The sequence below is a fragment of the Pseudochaenichthys georgianus genome, chromosome 17, assembly GCF_902827115.2.
Source record: "Pseudochaenichthys georgianus chromosome 17, fPseGeo1.2, whole genome shotgun sequence".
Lineage (NCBI taxonomy): Eukaryota > Metazoa > Chordata > Actinopteri > Perciformes > Channichthyidae > Pseudochaenichthys > Pseudochaenichthys georgianus.
Window position 1 is genome coordinate 33,038,353 of NC_047519.1, and position 25,365 is coordinate 33,063,717.

General features: G+C 40.8%; 1 protein-coding gene across 1 annotated transcript; it reads left to right on the forward strand.

Moving 5' to 3' along the window:
* The first annotated feature begins 997 nt into the window (after nucleotides 1-997).
* LOC117462516 (noelin-3-like) lies at nucleotides 998-20,556 on the forward strand. The gene is made up of 6 exons (XM_034104775.2): nucleotides 998-1,325; nucleotides 7,283-7,426; nucleotides 8,576-8,731; nucleotides 9,944-10,163; nucleotides 15,619-15,725; nucleotides 17,942-20,556. Exons 1-6 carry the CDS (start codon nucleotides 1,257-1,259, stop codon nucleotides 18,617-18,619), a joined length of 1,374 nt encoding a protein of 457 aa, XP_033960666.1. The 5' UTR covers nucleotides 998-1,256; the 3' UTR covers nucleotides 18,620-20,556.
* Nucleotides 20,557-25,365: the final 4,809 nt, after the last annotated feature.

Here is a 25,365-nt window from a genome sequence, read left to right on the forward strand (position 1 = left end):
TAATTTTTATTTATCGTACGATAAGTCAATGAATTGCTTATCGCGACAGGCACACAATAAAACAGTGGAAACATGGATGTGGATGTGTGGATGTGTTTGACTTTCATTAGTGAATGAAACTTTGTGCCCTTTATAGTCTGTGTCCAATTTTGTGTATTTGTATATATTGTATATATATCCTATATATCCTATATATATGCTAAGGTCCCGCTGCTGACACGATAGCAGTCATTTAGTGCGCATATGTGTAATTAAACCCATGATATCAAAATCTCACTCCAGCCAGGTACCCAAAGTTGGCAACCCTGCTTTGTATTACATTATAATCTACGACATACCATATAATTTTGATGACTAAACTATGAGGGCTTTTAAAACATTCCATACTATGACACTATTCTTTTTTTATGGTATTCTAAACCATGATTGTTCTTGTTACAAACTATACTATGATACTTAGACATTTAGGTATTTTATATTTATTATTTACTTTGGTCGTATTTCTTTGTAAATTGGCTGCTTGGAAATGTGTTATGGTAATGTTGGTGTCCTTTAGATTCACTTTGCACTAAGTTGTTCACCATAATCAACAAAAAACAATGCTTTCGACATAAAAGTAAATATGATAGCCTGATGCTATAACGGTATCCAATCCGCTTGCGCGCGCTCACTCACACCAAGGCACAAAAACGCAGCGGCAGCTCTGCTCTCGTGCCTCTTTCTCGTGTTTTCTTGTGAATACCGACACAGCTGCAACTTTTGTCAGCAGACAGCTGCCGGTGGTTCCTCCTCTCTCTCCCTCTCTCTCTCTCTCGCTCTCTCGCTCTCTCTCTCTCTCTCTCTCTCTCTCACACACACACACACACACACACAACACACACACACACACAACACACACACACACACACACACACACACACACACAACAAGCTGGACACATTAAAAGTCGAGAGCGCGGCAGCTGGATGATGTCACATCCGTGAAGAAGAGTCCCTAAACGCAGCGAGGATTTTCTCTGCATGCATTCCCACAAACTTTTCTCCTCTCGTGCAGTGACGACGTTGCACCCCGCTGCACACATGGCATGCGTAACGGGGACGAGTGTATGGCTTTGCCCCCCTCCTCCTCCGCAGGAAGTCGTGGTTTTCACAAGCGCCTAGTGGACGAGGTGGCGCGAGCCCACGGGAAGAAACTTGCACGAAAATTGTTGTGAGCGTCGCGGAGGAGGAGGAGGCGGAGGGACACATACCGTCAGGATGAGGTCTCTGTCCGTGGTCCTGAACCCGCTGCTGTTCCTGCTGCTGTTCGGATACTGCCCGTCAGCGGTGAGTTCACTGCCCGAACATTTATCTAAAAAAAAAAACTCAAACCTGTCCTTGCTTTAAACTTGATTTGGAATGTTTCGATAAGGGTGGAGCATTGCACAATGGTTCGTGAGTGACCAACAGAGAGAATGAGTCATGTCAGGTTGTTGTGCATGTTGGCTGCTTCATAGTCACTGTACCCAATCCAGCTGTAGCACTCAAAACAAATAGAGGAAATGTTATGGGGGGACAATAGGGAACGCAAACAATAGACTGAATTTAAAGTGGATATAGAAGAAGAGGCATCCTCACAGCACTCATGTGTATTGCCTACATCAACCACATCGTGCTGATATTGATCCTGGAGCATTGCCAGGCATATAAGTCACTTCTAAGGGAGAGTTCAATCATTGTAAATAAATATATAAACAAACCATATTGCTGCTGTGAATTACATCCAAATCCCCTCCCAGAAAGAAGCTGCACTAAACATCTTGGCTGCACTGATTCAGCTAAAAATGATTCATGAATATCTGTTGCCATTTTCTTCATCATGCAACCAGATATTTGTTTTTAAAATGTGATACTTGTGGGGACACGTATCCCGCTATTTCAAGCTTTGTGGAATTGGAGAATTATCACAAATGAGGAGAAGCAGCTTGCAGATCACCAAGCTCCAGAAAATTGGTCGATTAGGTTCACCCCACCCATGCCGAGTTCAGTCTCTGTGTAAGTGTCTTGATTGCAGAGCAGTGTCCTAACAGACTGTATCACCTTGCCAGGATGGAAAGTCGTGTGCAGAATGAATGTTTCTCGTTCCTTCATAACAACGGGGACGTTTACAGGGCACTCAAAGCTGAATAGAGATCTGGTAGAAAGTCAAAATGAACGGCAAAAACAAAAGAGGAACCAGCTGTCTGAATTACTTAATTACAGAACAACTCTTTGTGTAGAGTTAGAGAGTGCATCTGGCTTGGCTGAGTGACAGACTCAGTTTAATATGGGGGAATATGTGAGAGTGAGAAAAGGGTGTAAGGATGTGCGTCACTCAAGAGACACAGCAGAAAGACCGTCTTTAGCAGAACAGTGACACTGGATTCTTTTGAGGAGCCATTCAAAGCACAGTCAGGACAATAAAGAGCTAAAAGAAATGTGGTTCTCCTTTATTCAGTTTATCTATAATGCCGTGAAAGAGATGCAGATTCCAACTACAGACATGGTGCGCCAAGCCATTTGGTGTCTCTTATACTTACAATGTATATGCATTATATATTCCCATGCGATTTGCAGAGAGTAGACTCATCATGATATTGGGCATTATAACTCGATGGTGGCATTTCATTCATTTTCCTTTTGTCAGACTATGTTACTCTACTCTCATGGCTTCAATCACAAAATCTTATAAAGACCAAGCGAGCATCGGGGCATCAGGAGAATACGTTTTAATTCCTAGATCACAAACTTTACCAGCAACCAATAGCATTGATAACAAAGATCAGGCCTGCCGTGCTCTGAGAATACCTAAAACATTTTTCTTACAATCTGATAATGGCAACCTAAGAGAGCTGGGAGAAGGATGGAAAGCTCCAGATTGATAGTGCAGAACATATTTTTTAAAACACATTTTTGACTTTAAGATAAGAAAGTGAAAAGAAGGTGTGGCAGATGAGTCAGGTGTTAAAAAGACTGCACTTTTCTGCATTGTAAAATATAAAATTGTACCTGCTATTTATTTCTTCACACACAGGACTTTCCTATGGCAGTGATACTACTATAAAAATAGTCTCATTGAACCCTCCTTCGGGTCAAATCTGACCGATTTAGGCAAGGCAAGGCAAGTTTATTTATATAGCACTTTTCAACGCAAGGCAATTCAAAGTGCTTTACAAAAAAAAAATGAAAGACATTAAGCATTAAAAAAGAAAAGCTAATAAAATAAACATTAAGGGAAAATACATGGATAAAAGTTACAGTGCAGTCTAAAATATGAATAGTTCAATTAAACATTACAAGAAAAAGTACATGGATAAAAGTTACAGTGCAGTTTAAGATATGAATAGTTCAATTAAAAGCAGCGACAAAAAGAAAAGTCTTCAGCCTGGATTTAAAAGTAATAAGAGTTGCAGCGGACCTGCAGTTTTCTGGGAGTTTGTTCCAGATATTTGGAGCATAATAACTGAACGCTGCTTTACCATGTTTAGTTCTGACTCTGGGAACAGAAAGCTGACCAGTCCCTGAAGACCTGAGAGATCTGGATGGTTCATAGTTTAGCAGGAGGTCAGTAATGTATTTTGGGCCTAAACCATTCAGTGCTTTATAAACCAGCAGCAGTATTTTGAAATCTATTCTTTGACACACAGGAAGCCAGTGTAAAGACTTCAGAACAGGAGTGATGTGATCCACTTTCTTAGTGTTAGTGAGGACTCGAGCAGCGGCGTTCTGAATCAGCTGCAGCTTTCTAATAGATGTTTTAGTGAGACCTGTGAAGACACCATTGCAGTAGTCGAGTCTACTGAAGATAAAGGCATGGACAAGTTTTTCCAAATCCTGCTGTGACATTAGTCTTTTAATCCTAGATATATTCTTTAGGTGATAGTAGGCTGATTTAGTAACTGTTTTAATGTGACTGTTGAAACTCAGGTCAGAGTCCATGACTACACGTAGATTTCTGGCTTTATCTGTTGGTTTGAACATTGCACACTGAAGCTCAGCGCTAACTTTTAAACGTTCTGCCTTGGCTCCAAAAACCATTACCTCAGTTTTATCTTTGTTTAATTGGAGAAAGTTCTGACACATCCAGTCATTGATTTGTTCAATGCACTTACTCAGTGTTTGAATTGGAGCATAGTCTCCTGGTGAAATTGTTACGTAAATGTGTGTGTCATCTGCATAGCTATGGTAACTTAATTTGTTGTTCTTCATTATCTGAGCCAGTGGTAGCATGTAGACGTTAAAGAGAAGAGGCCCCAAGATGGAGCCTTGAGGAACCCCACATGTCATATTTGTCAACTCAGATGTGTATTTACCTATAGAAACAAAGTTGTTTCTATCCTTTAAGTAGGATTTAAACCAATTTAGAACTGTTTCCGAAAGTCCCACCCAGTTTTCCAGTCGGTCTAGTAATATGCTGTGGTCAACAGTGTCAAACGCAGCACTGAGATCTAATAATACTAACACTGAAGTTCTGCCACTGTCTGTGTTTAAGTGGATGTCGTTAAAGACCTTTACAAGAGCAGTCTCAGTGCTGTGGTTTGGACGAAAGCCTGACTGGAACACATCGAAACAACTATTTAAATGCAAGAAATTACTCAACTGTTGAAAAACAACTTTTTCAATGATTTTACCTAGAAATGGGAGGTTTGATATGGGCCTGTAATTGTTCATTACTGAAGCATCTAGATTATTCTTTTTTAAGAGCGGTTTAATGACTGCAGTTTTCAGGGCCTGTGGAAAAATACCTGAGTGAAGAGATTTGTTTACTATATGAAGTAGTTCTGAGGCCATGCAGGGCAAAACATCTTTGAAAAATCCTGTTGGAATAATATCAAGGCAGCAGGAGGAGGACTTTAGAAGTTGTATAATGTCCTCTTTTTATCATTAATCTGATGGAATTGTGTCATGATGTCTGAATTGATGTTAAGTGGACACAAAGACAACACATTTGCTGTTCCTGATGCAGAGGCACTGACTGCTTGTCTGATTTTCTGAATTTTGTCAGTGAAAAAGGCAAAATCATTGCACGCCCTGGTGGATAGAAATTCAGAGGCTACTGACACTGGGGGGTTAGTTAGTCTGTCGACGGTAGCAAACAAGGCACGTGCGTTGTTTTTTGTTTTTGGTAATGATGTCAGAGAAGAACGATTGTCATGCGTTTTTCAATTCCAAATTATAAAGGCCAAGTCTCTCTTTATACATTTCAAAGTGAACCTGGAGATTTGTTTTTCGCCACCTGCGTTCAGCTTTTCGACATTCTCTTTTTTCTGTTTTAACGGTCATGGCCTTTCTCCATGGAGATATTTTCTTCCCAGTCACTTCCTTTACCTTAATTGGAGCAATGGCATCTATAACATTTTTAATTTTTGAATTAAAATGATCTACTAGCTCATTTACTGAGGTGTTAGCAGGGGCAAGTGTGGAAGAAAAATTCTGAGTAAACATTTCCCTAGTATTTTCAGTTAAATATCGCTTTGTGGTTACCTCTTTTTGATTTACTACTTTCATCAATCATAACTTTTTTGTTTTACATTCGATTGCATTAAAGCTTTATGATATCCTTCACAGTAGACATTTGAACATATTCAATTGCTGATCACCACTTTCATTGCATTTTAGATGATTTAGTCAACTTTGTAACACCCACGGTGTTCCCAGTCAAAAATGACCGCCATAAAGAAAAGGAATTAGTAACCATCTGGATCAGATAAAACACACACACACACACATACCATATATACATCACTTCAGGGGACATTACATTGACTTACATGCATTTCCTGGAGACTTATCCTAACCTTAACCATAACCAACACATGCCTAACACTAACCCTAACCCTAACCCTAAACCTAACCAAGTCTTCACCCTAAAATGAATGGTTCCCCTCATGGGGACCTCCAGTTTGTCCCCATAAGGGAGGCGAGTCCCCACACGTGACTGTGTAAACAGATTTAGGTCCCCACAAGTATAGTAATGCTAGGCCACACACACACACACACACACACACACACTAGATGTGTGTCCCCCCCCTTATGTGCCCAATCCCTCCATTTGAATCACACCTGGCACACACAAACACACACAGAACAATTTGAAAAATGTCCCGCTCTTATGTGCCCATCCCCCCACATGGATCACACCTGGCACACGCAACACATGTTCAGTGTCTATTCTTTGTATATTTACTGCAGTATACCAGTAGTCTGATACAATATGTACAGTTTGAAAGGGTGTTAAATGACATTTGGTGATGATTAATGTTTTTCGTGTTAATGTAATAGCAGTTAAAACAGGACCGGTCAAATTTGACCCGTGAACACCAAAGTAAGGGGGGGGGACAAAGACAATAGGAGGGTTAAGCAAAAATGAAAAATCTAACTGAGCTTGTTCCCTGGTGAGATGTCTTTGCCTGCTCTGAGGGGCTAGGATCTTTCCTGGCGGATTTCAAACACTCTTTAAACTATTCTGGCAAACAGTTTAGATGAATGGGAAAGGGATGCCTGCACTTTGAAACCAGGGCACTCTTTTTTTCTATCCACAAGTTTCAAAGCCTGGATGATGCCAAAGTTCACATTTGTCATGTTATTCTGCGGCCAGATTTGGTTTTAGGGTGCAAAACAAAATCCAGATAATGGTTGGTCGTCTGCCAAAGAAGCTGGTAGTGCCGACAATTTACAGTCCAAGTCAAAGGTTGCCAGTATTTGGCTGGAGGCTTGTGATAATTTCCCTTGCTGAAAATACTGATGCTGTTTGAGTGTCAAATATTTACTGTGTACACATTGGTGATGCTGCATGAACATATGACCTACAATACCCAACTTGTGTTCTTCAAACTTTATACTCTGGTGCTATGGAGCATATTGAATGTAAGAACGAGTGGGAAAAGCTCCCACAAATCGGGTTTATCTGCGATTCCCAGCAGGACTTTCTTTCAAGGCCTAGAGACGAAACAGAAGAATTTCCGCACTTGGGTTATTCATCATGGCCAGGAAACACTATTTATTGTTGAGGAGTAATTCACTGGAGACCATATAGTGTGCAGGAATACATTAGAAGCAAAAGCAATGTATTCTTTCACACCTTTTTATAAGTCAGTGGAATCGGCTGTTTTTAAAGGTCTGGGAACAGAAGGGAGAAAAATGGGTGACCCATGAGAACAATAGGAACACATCTGTGTGCTGCAATTTAATGATAGTGATATCATCTGCACTAGTGTGTGTGCTATTAAGTGTGTGTGTGTTTACGCCTGTGTTTCTGTATGCAGACCATCAGGCCGAAGGAGGGGTGGCAGGTGTACAGCTCCGCTCAAGATGCAGATGGCCGTTGTATCTGCACAGTGGTGGCACCTGAACAGAACCTGTGCTCCAGAGATGCCAAAGGAAGACAGCTCCGCCAGCTACTGGAGAAGGTAGGCACACACACTCAGGAACACACACACACACACACATTTCTGCGTACGCTACAACACACAGACTCTGGAAAACCACACTTTTACTGTAAGCAACCATCAGATCATCTACTCTCTCAGAGATATCACGTTGTCTTCCATCATTATTCATGCTTCATTGGTGCTATAATCCCTTTGAGAGATTGCACCAGCCAGGTTCATAACCCTGTTTTCCACTTCTGAATATATTACATGGATGAAATCAGCTGGCTGAATGGATGCTTGAGAACATAAGAACGCTCTCCATCCCACCTCAACAGAATTGGAGGGTCCCTGCTTTTCTTAATTTTGTTGTAACAAGTCATTCAAGGCTACTTCTGACGTTTCTAGTATTATCAGGATTTAAGCCTTTGATTGTTTCTCTCAGTGGCCTCATAAGAAAATCAGCTTTTAAAGAGTGTTTTTTCTTCTTACATCTACCATCATGAATTTAAATGTGAATATATAGTTTCCCCATGACAGCAGAGGGGTCACTTTCGTCCGTCAGCATCCCATACAACACGGCTCTAGCCTACATGTTAACGCTGTACGCTAAAGGTTGCTCTCTGTCATTCACTGGGAAACTAATATACTAAGCTGCCCAAGGGCTTCAGTCGGGCCATTCCGGGACCCATCTACCAGAGCCAGAGCCGTGTGCAGGACACAAAGCGAGAGTGTTGTGCCACTTTGCTTGTGACATGCTCCAATGATGTTGGCTGGTTCGAAATAGAGTCAAAGAGAGAAGAGAGAAAGGACTAAATTTCTTCTTGTTCACATGCCCCATAAACCTAGAAGGCTTTTGTCAAACTAGAGAAAGAAACTGTGATGTTGTGTGTAAAACATCTAGTATGATACCTAGTCGATTTAATCATTTACCATTGTAATGACATATAGTTAAAAACCGAGAGAACAGCAAGAATGGAGCTGTGTAACAGTTCTGTGTCCATTTAAAATCCATGCAGTGCTCTATTCAGCTCACACATGGATGGTTAAAAGACAATCTTGTTGGAGGTCAAAATGTTGATTTGTTCCGTGGGAAGTTAGAGCCTGGCAGAGCACTGAACATGGAGGACATTTTAATCTGGTGCCGGACGGGGGAACAAATCAATGATGTTTCATTCTTTTCAAAAGGTGCAGAACATGTCGCAGTCAATCGAGGTGCTGAACCTGCGCACACAGAGGGACTTTCAGTACATCATGAGGATGGAGAGCCAGATCAAAGGGCTCCGGTCAAAGTTTCGACAGATCGAATCTGACAGGAAGACGCTTGTCAACAAAAACTTTCAGGTTTTCCTTGTTTGATGTTACACTTTGTGAGAATCACAGGACGGGCTGTGGAAGGATCCCCTCTAAAGAAACCTGAGAAGCTTCCGAGTAAACCTTTACCTGACTAGATTGATGTCTTAAAATCTAATAAGACCGTGAAGGAAGCATTCAGCATGGATTATTTCATTATTTTCATTTTCCATTTAGCGGTTAAATAGTTTTTATTTTTCGTAGCAGTGATTAAAGGTGGGGTAGGTAATTTTGGAGAAACCAGCTCGAGTGCGCTAGAATTTGAAAATACACAGCCGGAAAAAAAATGTGCCACTTCCTTACAGAGCCCCTCCTCCAACACACACGAACGCGCACATGACCAATGAGGGCACGGGATAAGTTTGTGCACAGATGGAAGGCTGACAGGCAGGTAGGCCATCCAGTTATTTTAGCCGGGCCGGCTCAGATGATTGGTCGTGCTGTTTTACGGCTTCCACAGACGACATTTTTTTATGGATTTTTTGTCAAAGCATTTTAGATATTCATTGCTCTCGGGATGTTAAGAGCATTCCATGGAATATAACAAAAAGTGTATCTCGAGCCGGTTTCTCAAACGTACCTACCCCACCTTTAAACTGTTTAAAATATGAATATTAAAATACTTGTCTTTTATTAGTCGAGTGTGTTTTTTAATTACATAAACTTATGCTATTCAGATTCAATTTATGCAGTTATGGAAGTTAAACAACACAAATTATGCATTATCAAATTACGTTTTTTGAAAGCAATTACTCAAATTAGGCAATACTTTTTAAAAAAAAGACATAATTTCCCATTAACAGGCAATACATCAAATGTTGAATCTGACAATTTATATGAACCCGCATATTTTTATGCAAATATAACCTACAATTAGTCTTCTACTTTTGTATGTGCCATACAACTAATTTACAGTTTACTATTAATATTATTTGCTGTAATATTCAATAGGAATTGTCTACATTTTGCATAACAAAAGAGGGCGACTTTTGATTATATTTATCAAGTATTTTCTCACTAATATAACCAGATCCAGTTATAGCATCACAATATATTTGGAATAAATGTGCCCGTAGAGTCTTTGAGTCAAATTTCTTCAACAACTGAAAAAAGGGAATATGATAGAGGAGACAATATGCTTCAGTTTTTTTCCCGGCTTTACAGATTTGTTTTTTGCAGCGGTGTATTCTTGTTTTTTTCTAGGAGCTGAAGGGGAAGATGGAGTCCCTGCAGCCGCTGATCCCAGTCCTGGAGCAGTACAAGACCGACGCCAGGCTCATCATCCAGTTCAAAGAGGAGATCAGGAACCTGTCTGCCGTGCTGATGGGCATCCAGGAGGAGATGGGAGCCTACGACTATGACGAGCTGCAGAAGAGGGTCCTAAACCTGGAAAATCGGCTCCGCAACTGCATGAGCAAACTCAGTAAGTCCATCACAGAAAAATGGAGACTCACGCATGGTGACCACAGATTATCCAATGGTTAACCTGTTAAGCCCCATATGGCTTTTTTTTTCACGAAACTGTGTCTCAGGGCTTCTTAACATTTAACAACCTATTAATGTGTCATACCCACTTAACGCGAAGAAACTCAGCTAACTGACAATATGAACTATTTTTACCGAAACAAAACACAACTATAACGCCAAGCGTCTGAATTGGCACTAAGTGAAAGAGTGCCAACGCATTTAGCACATAACTCACAGTATACCAATGAAGTAGTAATACTTCATTGGTATATAAAATATTTTATACTTCACGCTGCTGAGGTTAATCCAATGTTTCTGTGTCACTTTGAAATGATTACTGATAATCCATCATAACATTTATGTCAATAAGAGTAGTTTTCATATATAGCTGCTATGATATCTACAAGAGTGTATAAATCAATCAATGTATATTTATATAGCCCAATATCACAAATGTTACATTTGTCTCAGTGGTCTTCACAGTGTGTACAGAATATCAGTATGACAATACGACACCCTCTGTCCTTAGACCCTCACATTGTACAAGGAAAAACTTCCAGAGAAAAACCCCACAGTGGGAACATGGGAGAAACCTCAGGGAGAGCAACAGAGGAGGGATCCCTCTCCCAGGACGGACAGACGTGCAATAGATGCCATGTGTAAATCGAAGAGATAATACATTTACAGCATAGGTAGACCAAATGTTTGGAAATGCATGTGTCTATAATAATAAGATGAATCCACGAGGATGTCAACAATCCTGTGGGAGCCATCAGGGCTAAGTAGTATGATGAAAGTCAGGCAGGACCGCAGAGACAGGTTCAGCCACGACGCGAAGTCCAGGACTCAGATCAGGACTCAGGATAGAGGATCCAGGACTCAGGATCCAGGACTCAGGATCCAGGACTCAGGATGCAGGATCCAGGACACATGATTCAGGATCCAGGACACATGACTCAGGATCCAGGACACAGGACCGCAGCAACAGGATCAGCCACAACTCAGGATCCCGGCATAGATAGACACCAAAAATAAATGTGGGGGAAGCTGGGTTATTCGGAACATGAGAGTACACGGGTACAGACAGACAGAAGGAAGAAGTAAGGTGTCCCCCGACAGTCTAAGCCTATAGCAGCAAAACTAACGTGTCTACGTACATGGACTCCCTTAGGATAGGTTGAGTGAAAGGAGTAGCAAGTAAGAAGTAAGAAACAGAGGTGGCGAGGCACAACGTGTCTGTGTACATGCACTCCCTTAGGATAGGTTGAGGGAAAATGGTAGCAAGTAAGATGTATGCGCCCCATCTATACCATGAGCGCATTGCTCCTAAAATGTTTTCTGGCACTGACACCAATCAACAGTTGTGCGTCGACTCCGCAGGTATCAAGGCACGTGTATGCCTCTCCCTGCTTCCACCATCTACACACACAACCAGATTACATCTATACCAGTGGTTCTCAACTGGTGGGTCGCGACCCAAAAGTGGGTCGTGGACCCGTTTCGAGTGGGTCGCAGTTGTGTGAGTGAAGAAAAAAAAATTGAAAAAAAAAAAAAGTATTTTCTTTTTTTTTTGGAAAAATGTCAAACTTTTATTTTGAAGGCCCGATTTTCTAATGCTTTGCATGCAGTAGGCGTTGGACTGGAAGTACCGGAGACCATAAACGGTTTCTCAATAAAACGTCTTTGCTGATGTTTCAATCAGAATCAAGATTGTTCACGGAGAATAAATGTGCGGTAGAACTATTCTTTATACATCCATGGGTACAACTTCAGATAAAATGAACACATAATGAAATATGAAATATGCCCCCCACCCACAATTTAAAGTAATTCACACAAACTCTCTCCTCTTTACTCTTCTCTCTGTGAGGAGCAGCAAGTTCAGCTGTCAGGACAAAGTGAAAAACAAACAATGGCATAAAATATTATTAAAATGTTGGGTAGCAATAGATTTATTTATTTTCTTCTCAGAGTGTACCAGAATGCGTAGTTTATATGTTAGTATTTAAAAAAATCTCCTGGGGGAGGTTTTCAGCATGTGTGCCTTTTTATGTTATACTGTTCAGCTTTGATTCCATCATCTCATTAAACCTTTTTTAAAAGCATACTTTTGTTCTATGAAGGGATATAAGGGATATATGCACTGTACTTCACTTTATTTAATAATGTATGCTGAAAAGCGTATATAACGGCACAATTTTTTGTTGAATAGATTTGAGTGGTTAAAAATGTTGGGTCGCGATCCTTTGACTAAGGAAAAAGTGGGTCCTGAGGCCTGACCAGTTGAGAACCACTGATCTATACCATCAGTGAGGGAAAAGAGTAAGAACTAAGATATATAGGTGAAGAGGCACAACGTGTCTACGTCAATGCACTATTATTAGATTATTTTATCAACTATAAGCTTTATCAAAAAGGAAGGTCTTAAGCGTACTTTTAAAAACGGATAGGCTGACTGCCACCCGAACACAAACTGGAAGCTGATTCCTCAAAAGTGGAGCTTGATAAGAAAAGGCTCTGGCTCCTATTGTACTTTTAGAGACTATAGGAACAACCAACATCCCTGCATTCTTGGAACGCAATGCCCTAGTAGGACAGTAGGGTATAATTAGTTCTTTAAGGTAAGATGGTGCCTGCCCATTAAGGGCTTTGTAGGCGAGAAGAAGAATTTTAAATTATATCCTGTGTTCTATAGGGAGCCAGTGTAAGGCAGCCAGAACAGTAGTAATGTGGTCCCTTTTCTGAACTCTAGTTAGTACATGCGCTGGAGCATTTTGAATCAGCTGAAGCGACTTAACTGACTTTTTGGTACACCCTGATAATAAAGAGTTACAATAATCCAGCCTTGAAGTAACAAATGCATGGACTAGTTTCTCTGCATCGTTTTGAAGCAAGATATGCCTGATTTTTGCAATGTTACGTACTGTAGATGAAAGAAGGCGGTCCTTGAGATACATTTTATGTGGGCGTTAAAGGATAAATCCTGATCAAATATAACACCAAGATTCCTTACAGTCTCACTGGAGGCCAAATTAATGCCATCCATAGTTAATATATCTTTAGATAATTTGTTTCGTAGATTCTTTGGGCCGAGTACAATAACTTCAGTTTTGGCCGTGTTTAACATTAAAAAATGTAAGGTCACCCATGTTTTTAAGTCCTTGAGGCAGTCTTGAATTGTATTTAGATGATTGGTTTCATCAGGCTTGATGGATAAATGTAGTTGAGTATCATCCACATAACAATGAAAATGTACAGAATGATTCCTTATAATATTGCCTAACGGAAGCATATATAGTGTGAACCAAATAGGTCCAAGCACTGAGCCCTGTGGCACTCCATGGCTCACTTTGGTTTGCATGGAAGATTCATCGTTAACACGTACAAACTGAGACCGTTCAGATAGATACAACCTAAACCAGTCTAAAAGCGGGTTCCCTGTATGCCTACTAAGTGCTCTAGTCTTGCAATAGGACTTCATGGTCGAGATGTCAAATGCAGCACTTGAGATCGAGCAAGACAAGAATAGAGACAAGTCCTTTGTCTGAGGCTATTAGAATATCATTGTGACTTTAACCAGAGCTGTCTCTGTGCTATGATGTGTTCTAAAGCCAGACTGAAAATCTTCAAATAACTCATTGTTTTTTAAGTAATCACACAACTGTTTGGCGACTGCTTGCTCAAGAATTTTTGAGAGGAACGGAAGATTAGAAATAGGTCTATAGTTGGCTAAAATCTCAGGATCGAGGTTGTGCTTTTTAAGAAGAGGTTGTATCACTGCTACTTTAAATGATTGTGGAACATAGCCTGATAATAAAGACATATTCATAATATTCAATTGTATGAGAGCTTCCGGTGTTGGGCTTGCTGGCTGTGCATCACTCATTCACCAATGGTAATGTTTAGATGGATTTAGGAACTTCCCCTCAACGCTCTAACGGTTCAAATGAGGTGTCAATCATAAAAATCGACCGATAGGTTCCAGAGATATGGCAAATGCACCCAAATGACCCCAGAAGTGGAGTTTTATTGTTGCTAAATCTCTCTAAAAAGGTCAAATGTCACTTTTTCTGCATCAATCTTGATACAGGGTACTTATATGTTATAGGTTGGATTCCTAAAGCTTTATTCTACTATCCCATCATTCAAGGCTGGTTTTCACTATAAGTAATGGGGTTTTTCTGGACGGAAACTATAATTTACATTTTTTTACTATGTTTAATCTGAAATTACTTTAAAATAAAAACATCTATATTGATTCTCACTTTTCTGCATCCAACTCACAGTTTTATCTGGGAATGTCATTTTCGAGCCTGAGACCTGAAAAACAGGCTTGGGGCTTAACAGGTTAAGGGATCATAGGAGCATTTATTGCAACTTGGCATGTTTGATACAGAGCATGGGAGAGCTGTCTACGACACAACGATACAATAATTCTTTAATGGTCAGATATACTCTGAAATTTGACTTGCATCACAGCAGCTCCATGTGTGACATCCGCATAGACAAATATCGAGACACAATGCATGAAAAACAAACAACAAACATGTAACATAACAGCACAATCACTGAGAGAAAACGTGCTCAAAGACCATTTAGCGTGCATTTGATCTGGGATTTAGCTCTGTGTTTACTGTGAGGATTGACTGATGCACAAAGGAGTGCTTATCCTGTTGAGAAGAAATCATATAAAAAAATGTTTAAGCTAAAAGTAAAAGGAGGTTGCAGGAAGAAGCTTTATAGGCTTACTCTGGCTACTAATTAAAAACATTTTTATTTTAGACTTATTCTTTTGAATCCTTCTGGTTCCTTCCTTGTCCATTCCCAGTTTGTCACTGAAAAGCTATGATACTTTTTCCTTCAAGAGTTGATTTTTAACTCATGTAACGAGAGCAGCTTTGCCTCTCATACATTTCTGCATAACTAAACTCCCAATTTGCCAACTGCCATGTCATCAACACTGATGGGACCCGTTCAAGATGATCACTTAATCATTCATTGTGCTTTGATTGAGTAGGTAAAAAAGCAGTTAAATACTTAATAGGGAAGTGGCAATCTTGCGTGCAAGTGATAGCCTGTTAAAGCACAATTACAGTGTCTGGCAAGATGAATTTAGTGAAGCTAATTTAAATATTAAAACATGTGGGAAAACAGCTCTAACACATAGGAAGAGCAGTTGTTATACAGTGTATAAAGTGTTTCAGGTTGTCATCCACATTTCTATAAAAGCAGAGAAAAGTATGTAAGCACAAGAAAGGCACGTCCCATACTCATCTGTGTATCCATTAGCCACAGATTGCAGCAATCCAAAGACTTGGGATTTGTTCCAATAGTAATCATAACACTGGCTGTAGTTTTAATCATGTGGAGCTGGTGCAGTGTGTAACCAGAGCGGTGTGATGTGTTCGCAGCATGTGGCAAGCTAATGAAGATCACTGGGCCGCAGACTGTGAAAACTTCAGGGACCAGATTTGGAGCCTGGATGACCGACCCGCAGGCGTCTCCCAAAAACAACAGGGTGAGCCGAGCTAATGGTCTGCTGTGTGTTGTTGAAGCAACAGGGCGGCCTGTTGTCTACTCTAGTGGGAGAGATGTAGTAGACTTACAATATAATTCTCACTGAAACTTTTTTATGCCGCTGAGATCAAACATAAAACTTGATGTGGCTTGCAGAACATTGTGACATTATTTTAAATGAATGTGTAATCCACTTTTGTTTTCTACTGTGATTTGGCACAGGGCCTTCATATCACAGCGTTTAAAGAGGAAAATAACTGCTTTTAAATACACCACACGGTTGAGGTTTTGTCAATTATCCAAAAAGCAGTAGACACATTAATGGCCAGCTAGCTCTTAAAGAATGCTGCACCTTCTTCAGAGAAATACAATAAACTAGTACTTAAAACAACCACGCAAACAGTCACACAATAGAGTCAGAGAAATAATAAGAGGAGGAACACTGTGGAGCTTTCATACAAATAAACAACTTCTGTTTTGGTGTTAGTTGCCAAACTACAATGTGTGTATCCTTGAGGCTGAACTTAACATGTCAAAGCACTTTTCTCTTCATATGCATTTGCAAAGCCACTTTTTTCCATTCAAAAGTGCAAAAGCTCTCTGTGAACCATGCTGGAAATTGCTTTTTAAAGGGGACCTATCATGCAAAATGCAATTTTTGATGTCTTTTATACATAAACATGTGTCCCTGGTGTGTCAGGGAACTCACGCAGTGTCAGAAAATAAAACCCTCTCTCTTTTCCTCCCTACCCAAATCTCTAAAAACTGTATGATATGACATAATATCGGAAATGTAGGCTGGCTTTACACCCACGGCCTTATCAGAAAAGTTGCTATCAGAAACAATGCCCGACTGTTTTGGACGTAATATGGTCGGTGCATGTTTACATTAGCATCGCTAACACTCAGAGCTAACCTGTACTGCACAGAGCATGTGTGTGAAGAAGCAGGAAATAAAAAGGAACTCACCTTGTGGTATAACCGGCAAGAGAGAAAGCCTTTGAGCTCTATACTGTTCCAGAGATAATCCTTGATAATCCATGATATGGCGTTTCATCACGGCAGTATTTAGTTTAGACAGTAGCTGCCAGGTCCCGCATGAGCTCACCCCCCTCCTTTTTTCTTTTGTATCAATTTTTTATTTTTTAAAGCTTTATACCCCAAATCAGCACTTTTGAAACAGGAAGTGAAATAGAGGGATATGAGGCATGGCTAGAATGGGTGATCTGTTTGGTATTTTGAGCAAAACAATTCATAGACATGTTTTTTATATATTTGTATATATCTGAGACCTATGCTATTGCCTAAAAATAGCATGATAGGTCCAATTTAGGTCGAAAAAGTGTATTTTCTTATATTTGGTCTGGCATAACATTGCATACATTATGCCAGACTATGTAAAGTTGTTGTAACATAATTACACTCTCTGCTTTGTTGGAGTCCAGTGAGTGATTGCTGGGCCAATTCACTTACTTCATAGCAGTCTTCTTCTGCCTTTTGCTAAAACTTTTCGTTTCTTGGCTGTGACCACTGTCAACTCTCATACAGTCTAACAACCTGAGGCAGTAATTTGCATTTAGTCACCTGCCTCCTTGTAGAGGAGTTAAAAAGGCATAAATGCTAACAAAACAGAGGAGTGAACTACTCCTAGAATCATTGCTCCATAGCGGACTAAATGATAAATGGACTGCATTTACATTATATAGCATTTTTCGAGTTCCATCGTCCACTCCACCTATTAGTACATATTAGAAACCTACTAAATTAATGGAATAAAATGTACAAAATCATATAAAAAACATTATTCATGCCTAATCAGTATTGAATACTGCAGACTTCTGAAATAATAACTCCAAAAGTACCTTTCATTTTTATACTAGTCCTAGAGTTGTTTAAGTGATCCACCTTCTGTCCTAGTTTGATCTTTTCAATACCATTTCAAAAACATTAAAAGTCTATCATCGGATGTTTGGCCTCCAACAACTGTCTGGCCGCGAGGTCTTTTTCTTTTCTATTTTCTTTTGAAGCTCTGCTGTCATCCTTTTCTTTCAGTAAAAGCCCTTCTTCCTACACATGTGACATTTATTTTATCTGTTATTATAAGGTCACCCACAGCTGAATAAGTTAAGATGTTAGTGTTCTTTGTACGTTTACAGGTAGCACAGTTTCTTATAAATAATCATCACAGGAAGTTTGTCTGTATTTATTTGTCCTCAGGTCTGGTACATGGACAGCTACACCAACAACAAGATAGTAAAAGAGTATAAATCCATTGCTGATTTTGTGGCGGGAGTCGAGTCGAGAACCTACAACCTGCCTTTCAAATGGGCGGGAACCGACCACGTGGTGTACAACGGCTCGCTGTACTACAACAAGATGCAGAGCAACATCGTGGTGAGGTACAGCTTCGAGACGGGGCGCGTGGTCACTCAGAGAGCTCTGGAGTCCGCAGGGTTTCATAATGTGTACCCTTACACCTGGGGGGGCTTCTCCGACATCGACCTGATGGCGGACGAGCTGGGCCTGTGGGCGGTGTACGCCACCAACCAGAACGCGGGGAACATCGTGATCAGCAAGCTGAACCCAGACACCCTGCAGATCCTCAACACGTGGGACACGGAGTACTCGAAGAGGAACGCTGGCGAGTCTTTTATGATCTGCGGGACGCTCTACATCACTAACTCCCATCTCACCGGTGCTAAGGTCTATTATGCCTACTCCACTAAAACCTCCACGTACGAGTACACAGACATTCCCTTTCACAACCAGTACTTCCACATGTCCATGTTGGACTACAACGCCAGGGACCGCGCCCTCTACGGCTGGAACAACGGCCACCAGGTCCTGTTCAATGTCACGCTTTTCCACATCATTAAAACTGAGGACGACTCTTAAGCGGAGGACAATTACGTACTGTACATGTAAAAGAGATTATGAAAACAAGGAAAAAATGTATGGTGGCGCCTGAATGTTCTTATAAATGTTATTTATTTATTTATATGATTAAATGTTTTACCGTTATCTTGCTATTTGCCTGTTTTTATATGGAGAGTTAATCAATTGAGATGTTCTCCGTGTGAAAACGTGACATTTTCTCTTCAATCATGAGTGGCCACATACATTAAAATGAGTGCATTTATGAAAACATAATTCAAGTCAAACTTTTTCAATTCAATAATGGAACTAATTCCAACTTTTAACACTAATGACATTTCTGTAATTTTATTTTTCTCTACAAAATGAAAGCTTTGTCCAGAACAAAATCTACATTTTCATAATGGGTTTTCTCATTCAGTATTGCTTATATTCAGCCCACTAATGTATTCATACTTTTACTGTGTTCATTAATTGTTCGTTTTGTTACCATTCTTTCCGTGCCATTTATTCATCATCATCTTCTGCTAATTTATTCCTGTCTTTCACTGCCTCCATTTGGCTTTCTATTTAATGTGGGACTTTTCCTTTCAAATGTGTTTGCACTTGACCTGACCTTGTAAGACAATGAGAAATGTAGTGAATAATGCACCTGTATAGATTCTGTACATGGCTTTTGTGTGTCTATAAGGCACGTTCACACCGCAGTACTTTTCCCACTTTAGTTCCGATATAGTTCCGAAATGTTGCGTTCACACCAAAAAGAGCCGGAACTCAAATTAGTTCATGAGAACCTTTTCACCCCCTTTTCCGTCCCCGCTAGAGAGCAGGGACTTTCGTGTGAGAAAAATGTTCCTATGTCTGATTGGCTGGGCGGAATGCAAACCACGTCCCGTAAAACTCCCAAAAAGTTGTGTGAAGCCGCTATTTTATTATCCTCGCATTAGCATTAGCATTAGCCCAGCGCAGAAACGCAGAGAGATTAATTTATGGCAACACAAAATAAAACATCGGAGCGGTGGAGATGAGGAGGTGTCGACAGACAGACCCCAACTCCGGGGACTTCCGGCCGGGGACTTTGGGCGGCAGTATACGCCGTGAAGTGGTTTGCGGCCTGCCAGTAACGGCCCCTACACACGGCGGCGTGCGTTGCCGCTTCAACGCTTCTGCCCATTCACTTTGAATGGGGTGACGTCACGATTCGCCGAACTGCATTGTGGGAGAAAAGCGTAGCTTCTCTCGAGGTGCTCGCTGCAAAAGTAGAGCAATGTTCTACTTTTGCCGCCTCGACGGAGGCGTCAGCCAATCAAATCCCTCGTATGTAAATCTGACAGTACAAGCACTAGCCAATCAAACCGGGTGTATGTTGGGAGAGCCAGACCGCAGTTATTTCCCATATGTCAACAAAGGGAGGAGAAAATGATCGTGGCGGTAGGGAATCACCCGGTACTCTATGACCAGCCCCTCTTTACATACAGGGATACAAACCGGAGGAGCCAGGCATGGGGGGAGGTGGCAGAGACAGTGGGGGAAACTGGTAGGTTTTCGCTTGTTTGGGGAGTTTATATCCAGTGTACTTCGTTTGAATGGACAGCTAGCAAGCATAGACAGTATATTTAGCCAGCATGGATGTAGCATGAATGCTTTGCTTTGTATGTCCGGGGCGGGACATTCATGTGATTGGTTGTTGGTCGGGTTGCTCGCGTTGACTCCCCAAGCTCAAGACACGCCCACCGCCAAGTGGCAACGCACGCCGCCATGTGTAGGGGCCGTAAACCCAAAGCAGAAGAAGAAGAAGTGACGTCAACGGCTTCATTTGCCTAATCCTCCCAGTGTTGCCAACTTTGTCGTTAAATTAGGCGACTTTTCAAACCCTCCGGCTACTTATTTTTGTCAAAAGCGACAAACGACTGATCTAACGACTTGTAATGGTGTTATTAGGGACTTTTCTGGTGTTTGGAGACTCACGTATTGTTCTGCAGTTAACGAGCTGCCGCGAGCCCCTCAGCCCTCCCGTAGTACTCGCAGGCGTGCAGACTCACAGTTACCTCCCGCAGCAGCTCAGCTGCAGTCAGAGCAGAGAGGAAACAGCCACACTCTCCCGTGTGGAGACAGCTTCAGTCACTTAATCACCTTGTCCACTGTGTGTGTGCCTCTCTGTGACAAGCTAAACATCCACATAAGTCATCATGTAACAGTCTAAACTGTATTCACAAAAGTACAGAAAGGAGTGGGTATCAAACCCTGAGTTTAAAGGATGGTTGAAGACATTTATTGGAGATGACACACGGGCATACTATACTGCCTTTATTGTAAGGGATATTTCTACTAAAAACTATTTCTACTTTTTCTAATAGAGACATTTCTGATCTACTGTCGCCTGGACTTACTTTAAGTTTTGATCCTTGAAGGGGGTGGAACCGGGTGGAACGTTATTTTACCGCCATTACATGAAATGCAAATTAGGCGATTACGTCATTTAGGGACATCTGGCGACTTTTCGGACAGCCAATAGCTACTTTCCTTACTATGGAGTTGGCAACACTGAATCCTCCCCCAGGGACTTATTCCGGTGTGAACGTGATCTGTACTTAGTTCATGAGAACTCTTTAGTTCTCATGAACTAAATTCTGATGAACCTTTGTGGGAAAAGTACTGCGGTGTGAATGCGCCTTATGAAGATTCTCAGTCATCCGGTTCATATGTAGGCCTATGTCTTGAAGTACTAAGTCAAAGTACTTCAGCAAACAGAAAAACTGGTTGCCTTTATGATATATTGGCTTTTTTGTAACTTTCAGCAAGTTTGTATGCCTTATTCAGTGCGGTTTGTTCTGTGAGCCCGAGGATATCAGCTCTTGTGCATGAATGTTGGCTGTAGAAGCATTTTTACTGTAACTGTACATCTGTGTTTTTTGTATCTGCACAACATCCCATTCTCCTCCTCTCAAACTATATTAAATGGTCTATTTATACAAACAGCAGTAGATAACTTTAATAAGCATTCATTGTGTAAATATATACATAACCAAAATAAAAAGTATTGTTTTCATTAAAGGTGGGGTAGGTAAGTTTGAGAAACCAGCTCGAGATCGCTCGAATTTTAAAATGCACAACCGGAGAAAATCTGCCACTTCCTTACAGAGCCCCTCCTCCAACACACACGAACGCGCACATGACCAATGAGGGCACGAGATAAGTGTGTGCCCCGATGGAAGGCTGACAGGCAGGTAGGCCTGTAAAAAGTACAACCAATCCGTTTAGCCGGACCGGCTAAACGGATTGGTTGTACTTTTTACAGTATTACGGCTTCTACAGATGAAATTTTTTTAGGAATTTTTTGTCAAAGCACTTAAGATATTCATTGCTATCGGGATGTTAAGAGCATTCCATGGAATATAACAAAAAATGTATCTCGAGCCGGTTTCTGAAACTTACCTACCCCACCTTTAAGCCAGTGCTCTGCGTATCTTGTCGGGAAAAAGCATGGTATTTTTTTCAGGAGGCTTTTTTGCAGCTAAAAGCAAACACAATATGGAGTAGCACTGCTCTATAATTTAATGTGACAACACTTGGAGTTATAGACCAGGGAGCAACAATGCTATTCTGCCAACAAATTTGTTTCATTGTCCTCTAAGAAGGACACAGTGACTGAGGATCTTTGATCATTTCCAACACTACTTTATTCATTTTACATCGCTGTAAATCTTTGTCAGAGCTTTTATCACATTTTCTGTTTTCCTGGTTACATTCTGTCAATGAACAAAGAAGGACTCAGATGTTTTACTTGGGTAAGATTAACTATTACACAGGTTAAAAATGCTTTAAACAACAAATGAGTATTCAAAATGTTTAGACAAAGTCAAATGTATTTTTCATCCAAAAAATGAGTACCACGACCAATAGTAACTAAAAACAATCATTATGCAGGATGACAACATCTACATCTAAATCTATATATTTATATGTGCTGCTACAAAGTAAATGACTCATTTAAAGTCTCAAACCCTGCTGTTGATAATCTGATTCACCTTATAACCCCAAACACTATTTTGGACATGAAAACATAATACACATTTTGGATTCAAGTAAAAATACAGAATTATAATGTGCACGTGACACGTGACATTATCTTCGGCCTTGTCTTTTTCTAATCATTCTAAAATAAACATGATAATTGTTGTAAGATAGAAAGATAAGTGGACAATATTTTCTGTGGTGATAATGAGATTCTGAAATACCATTTTGACGAGACACTGAAATCCCAGAATCGATTTTAATTATGAAGTAAATGCATCTCTTAAACAGCCAGATTTCCCAAAGTATTCTTGTAATGTCAATAATGGAAAGTATGGAAGCATTTAAATGAATAAAAGTTATGCAACAGTGAACATAAAATACATTTTTGCCTCCAAGGTCATTATTTTGTGAAAGACGGCTTGAGGCAAGTGATGTGGATAATAAGACGGATCTGAACTACATCCAATCAAGTGAAGTCTCCTGTGTTGATCAGGATTTTTCTGTTCGGTTCAGAAGAGACTTCGCTTGTTAAGATTCACACCTTTTGTAGCCTGTGTGCTCATTAGGGAGCTGTACTGTGGTGAGGAGGTGTGACTGCACAGTGGGTCATGACCTTAAGGACTTATTTAGCATCCACTAGTTGCAGCAGATCTGTCAGCATTGTGTCCACACACACACACACACACACACACACACACACACACACACATGGGTATCCACTGTTGAAATTCTCCTCCAGGTCACATCAATGAAATTCAGCCAGACAGGAAGCAGCACAAAGGCCAGAGAAGTAGCCACGGTAACAACAGGCCTTGGGTCACAGTATGGATCCGGAGATAATGATCCCTGCAGTGCGCCGATGCCAAAGACCTCCCAAAGTATTTTATATATAACTCATATGTTTAATACAGTATCCGGAGGCAATTAATCTGGATTGAATGACTATAACTCAAGTCTAGTACAGCATGACAGATACGCAGGAAGATATCAGGGTTCTGACAGGAAATTAATCTAATGCTTTACAAAAGTTACAGCACTACCATCTATATGAAGAGCTCCCTCTGGCTGCAGATCAATGGACCACTGCATGCCTACCCACTAACTTTAAAACTTTATTATCATTGTGTAAAAGAATGAACCATTTCTATGTGGATCCACAAACAAACATTTAGCAGATCAGTGTGTTTCAGGCAGCTACTGAACAGGGATTTTCTTTCACAGAATAATGTAGCCCAAACCCAATATCTTCCAGATGACAAGCGACCTAAGACTGGACAACCAATCCATGTATGGTAGACTACGGTGCTGTTTACACGAGAACGCAAACGGTTGTATCCGCTACTTTTCTCTTTCGTATAGCCCGTTCGTTCACACGAGGCCGTAACGGAAACGCGGAAACGGACCCCGCAAACGATAACGGGTCCCAAGGTGGATAGATCTGCAAAAGGAATGCTCTGGGGCCCAAACAGCTCCGTGTGTACGCCATATACGATCATTTCCTGATAACGATGAAGCCATAGCCCCACCTCTGCTTCTCACTGCTGTAGATGTTAGTGCAAAATCTACAGCTCCTCTACCACAACCATCAGCAACAAGTGGAAATGGAGAATTACATGAACTACATGTTGCTAAATCCACCGCGGCGCATAAACAGAAGGGCAACCATGGCAACCATGCTCGGGGGTCTTCTTCGCTGCTTTTGGTGTATTTTCTGGCGGAAGTACAGCGCCACTTGCAGGCCCGGTAGATGTACTACAGCGTCTACTCTCCAGCGCTCCCGAGCGGTCTCGTGTGAACGGAAGACTTTTTTGATATCGTATTCGGTTGGTTTGCGTTTGGTTTGCGTGTAAATGGGGTCTACATCAAACACCATGTAATTGGGTTCTCAGTTTAGATAACCAGACGTATATTCCTGTCTACATGGAATTAGCTGACACAACAATTAAATAGCTTTTCTTCCAATTGATGCACCACCAACTCTGCTCAGAAAATTAACTGTAGCTACATCATGCACAAACCATTTTTTGTCATTAGTTTCAGAACTCCATTTACCATGGTTCTGTATTACATAATATTAATATATTTTGCATCAACCTACTACCTTTAAGAATTTGTTTTTAATTGATTTTCCTGGATAAATAAAGGTTCTACTACTACTACTACTACTACTACTACTACCTTTACACCATGTCATGAAACAACTCCTTGAAGTCCCAGCACAGTGATGGCGATATTTAAATAGTATTTCTTTTCATAAGTTAGAATGTGTTTCACCTCTTTGTTGTCTATTTAGTCCCATAATGTATGGACAGGAGAGGTCTGAATAAATATGTTACGTCCCCAGCTCGCTTAGGGTAAAAGGGAAGCAACACTAAACCAGGTGTTCTTGGTAAGAGGTTGATTTTAATAATAAACTCAAAATAAAGATGATATAACCAAAAATACAGGCCCTTAAAACCAGCTATCTGTTCAAAATAAAGCTACACAAAACGAAGGCCACAGATTATCACAGTCATAGCGCACTATGGGCATAGTGAGGCGTCTCGCACAAGTTCGACGCTGTCACAAATCACAGAATACACACTTAAGCACACACCCTAACTAACCACTGTAGCAGAACTAGCACAGAGCTACACAGAACATAAGGAGAGCACCGAGAGACGTCTGACACAGATTCAGACCTCTCCTGTCTAACTGCAACACACTCTCACTCCCTAAGCGTCCAATAGCGACGTTTGGTCAGTGTCCGT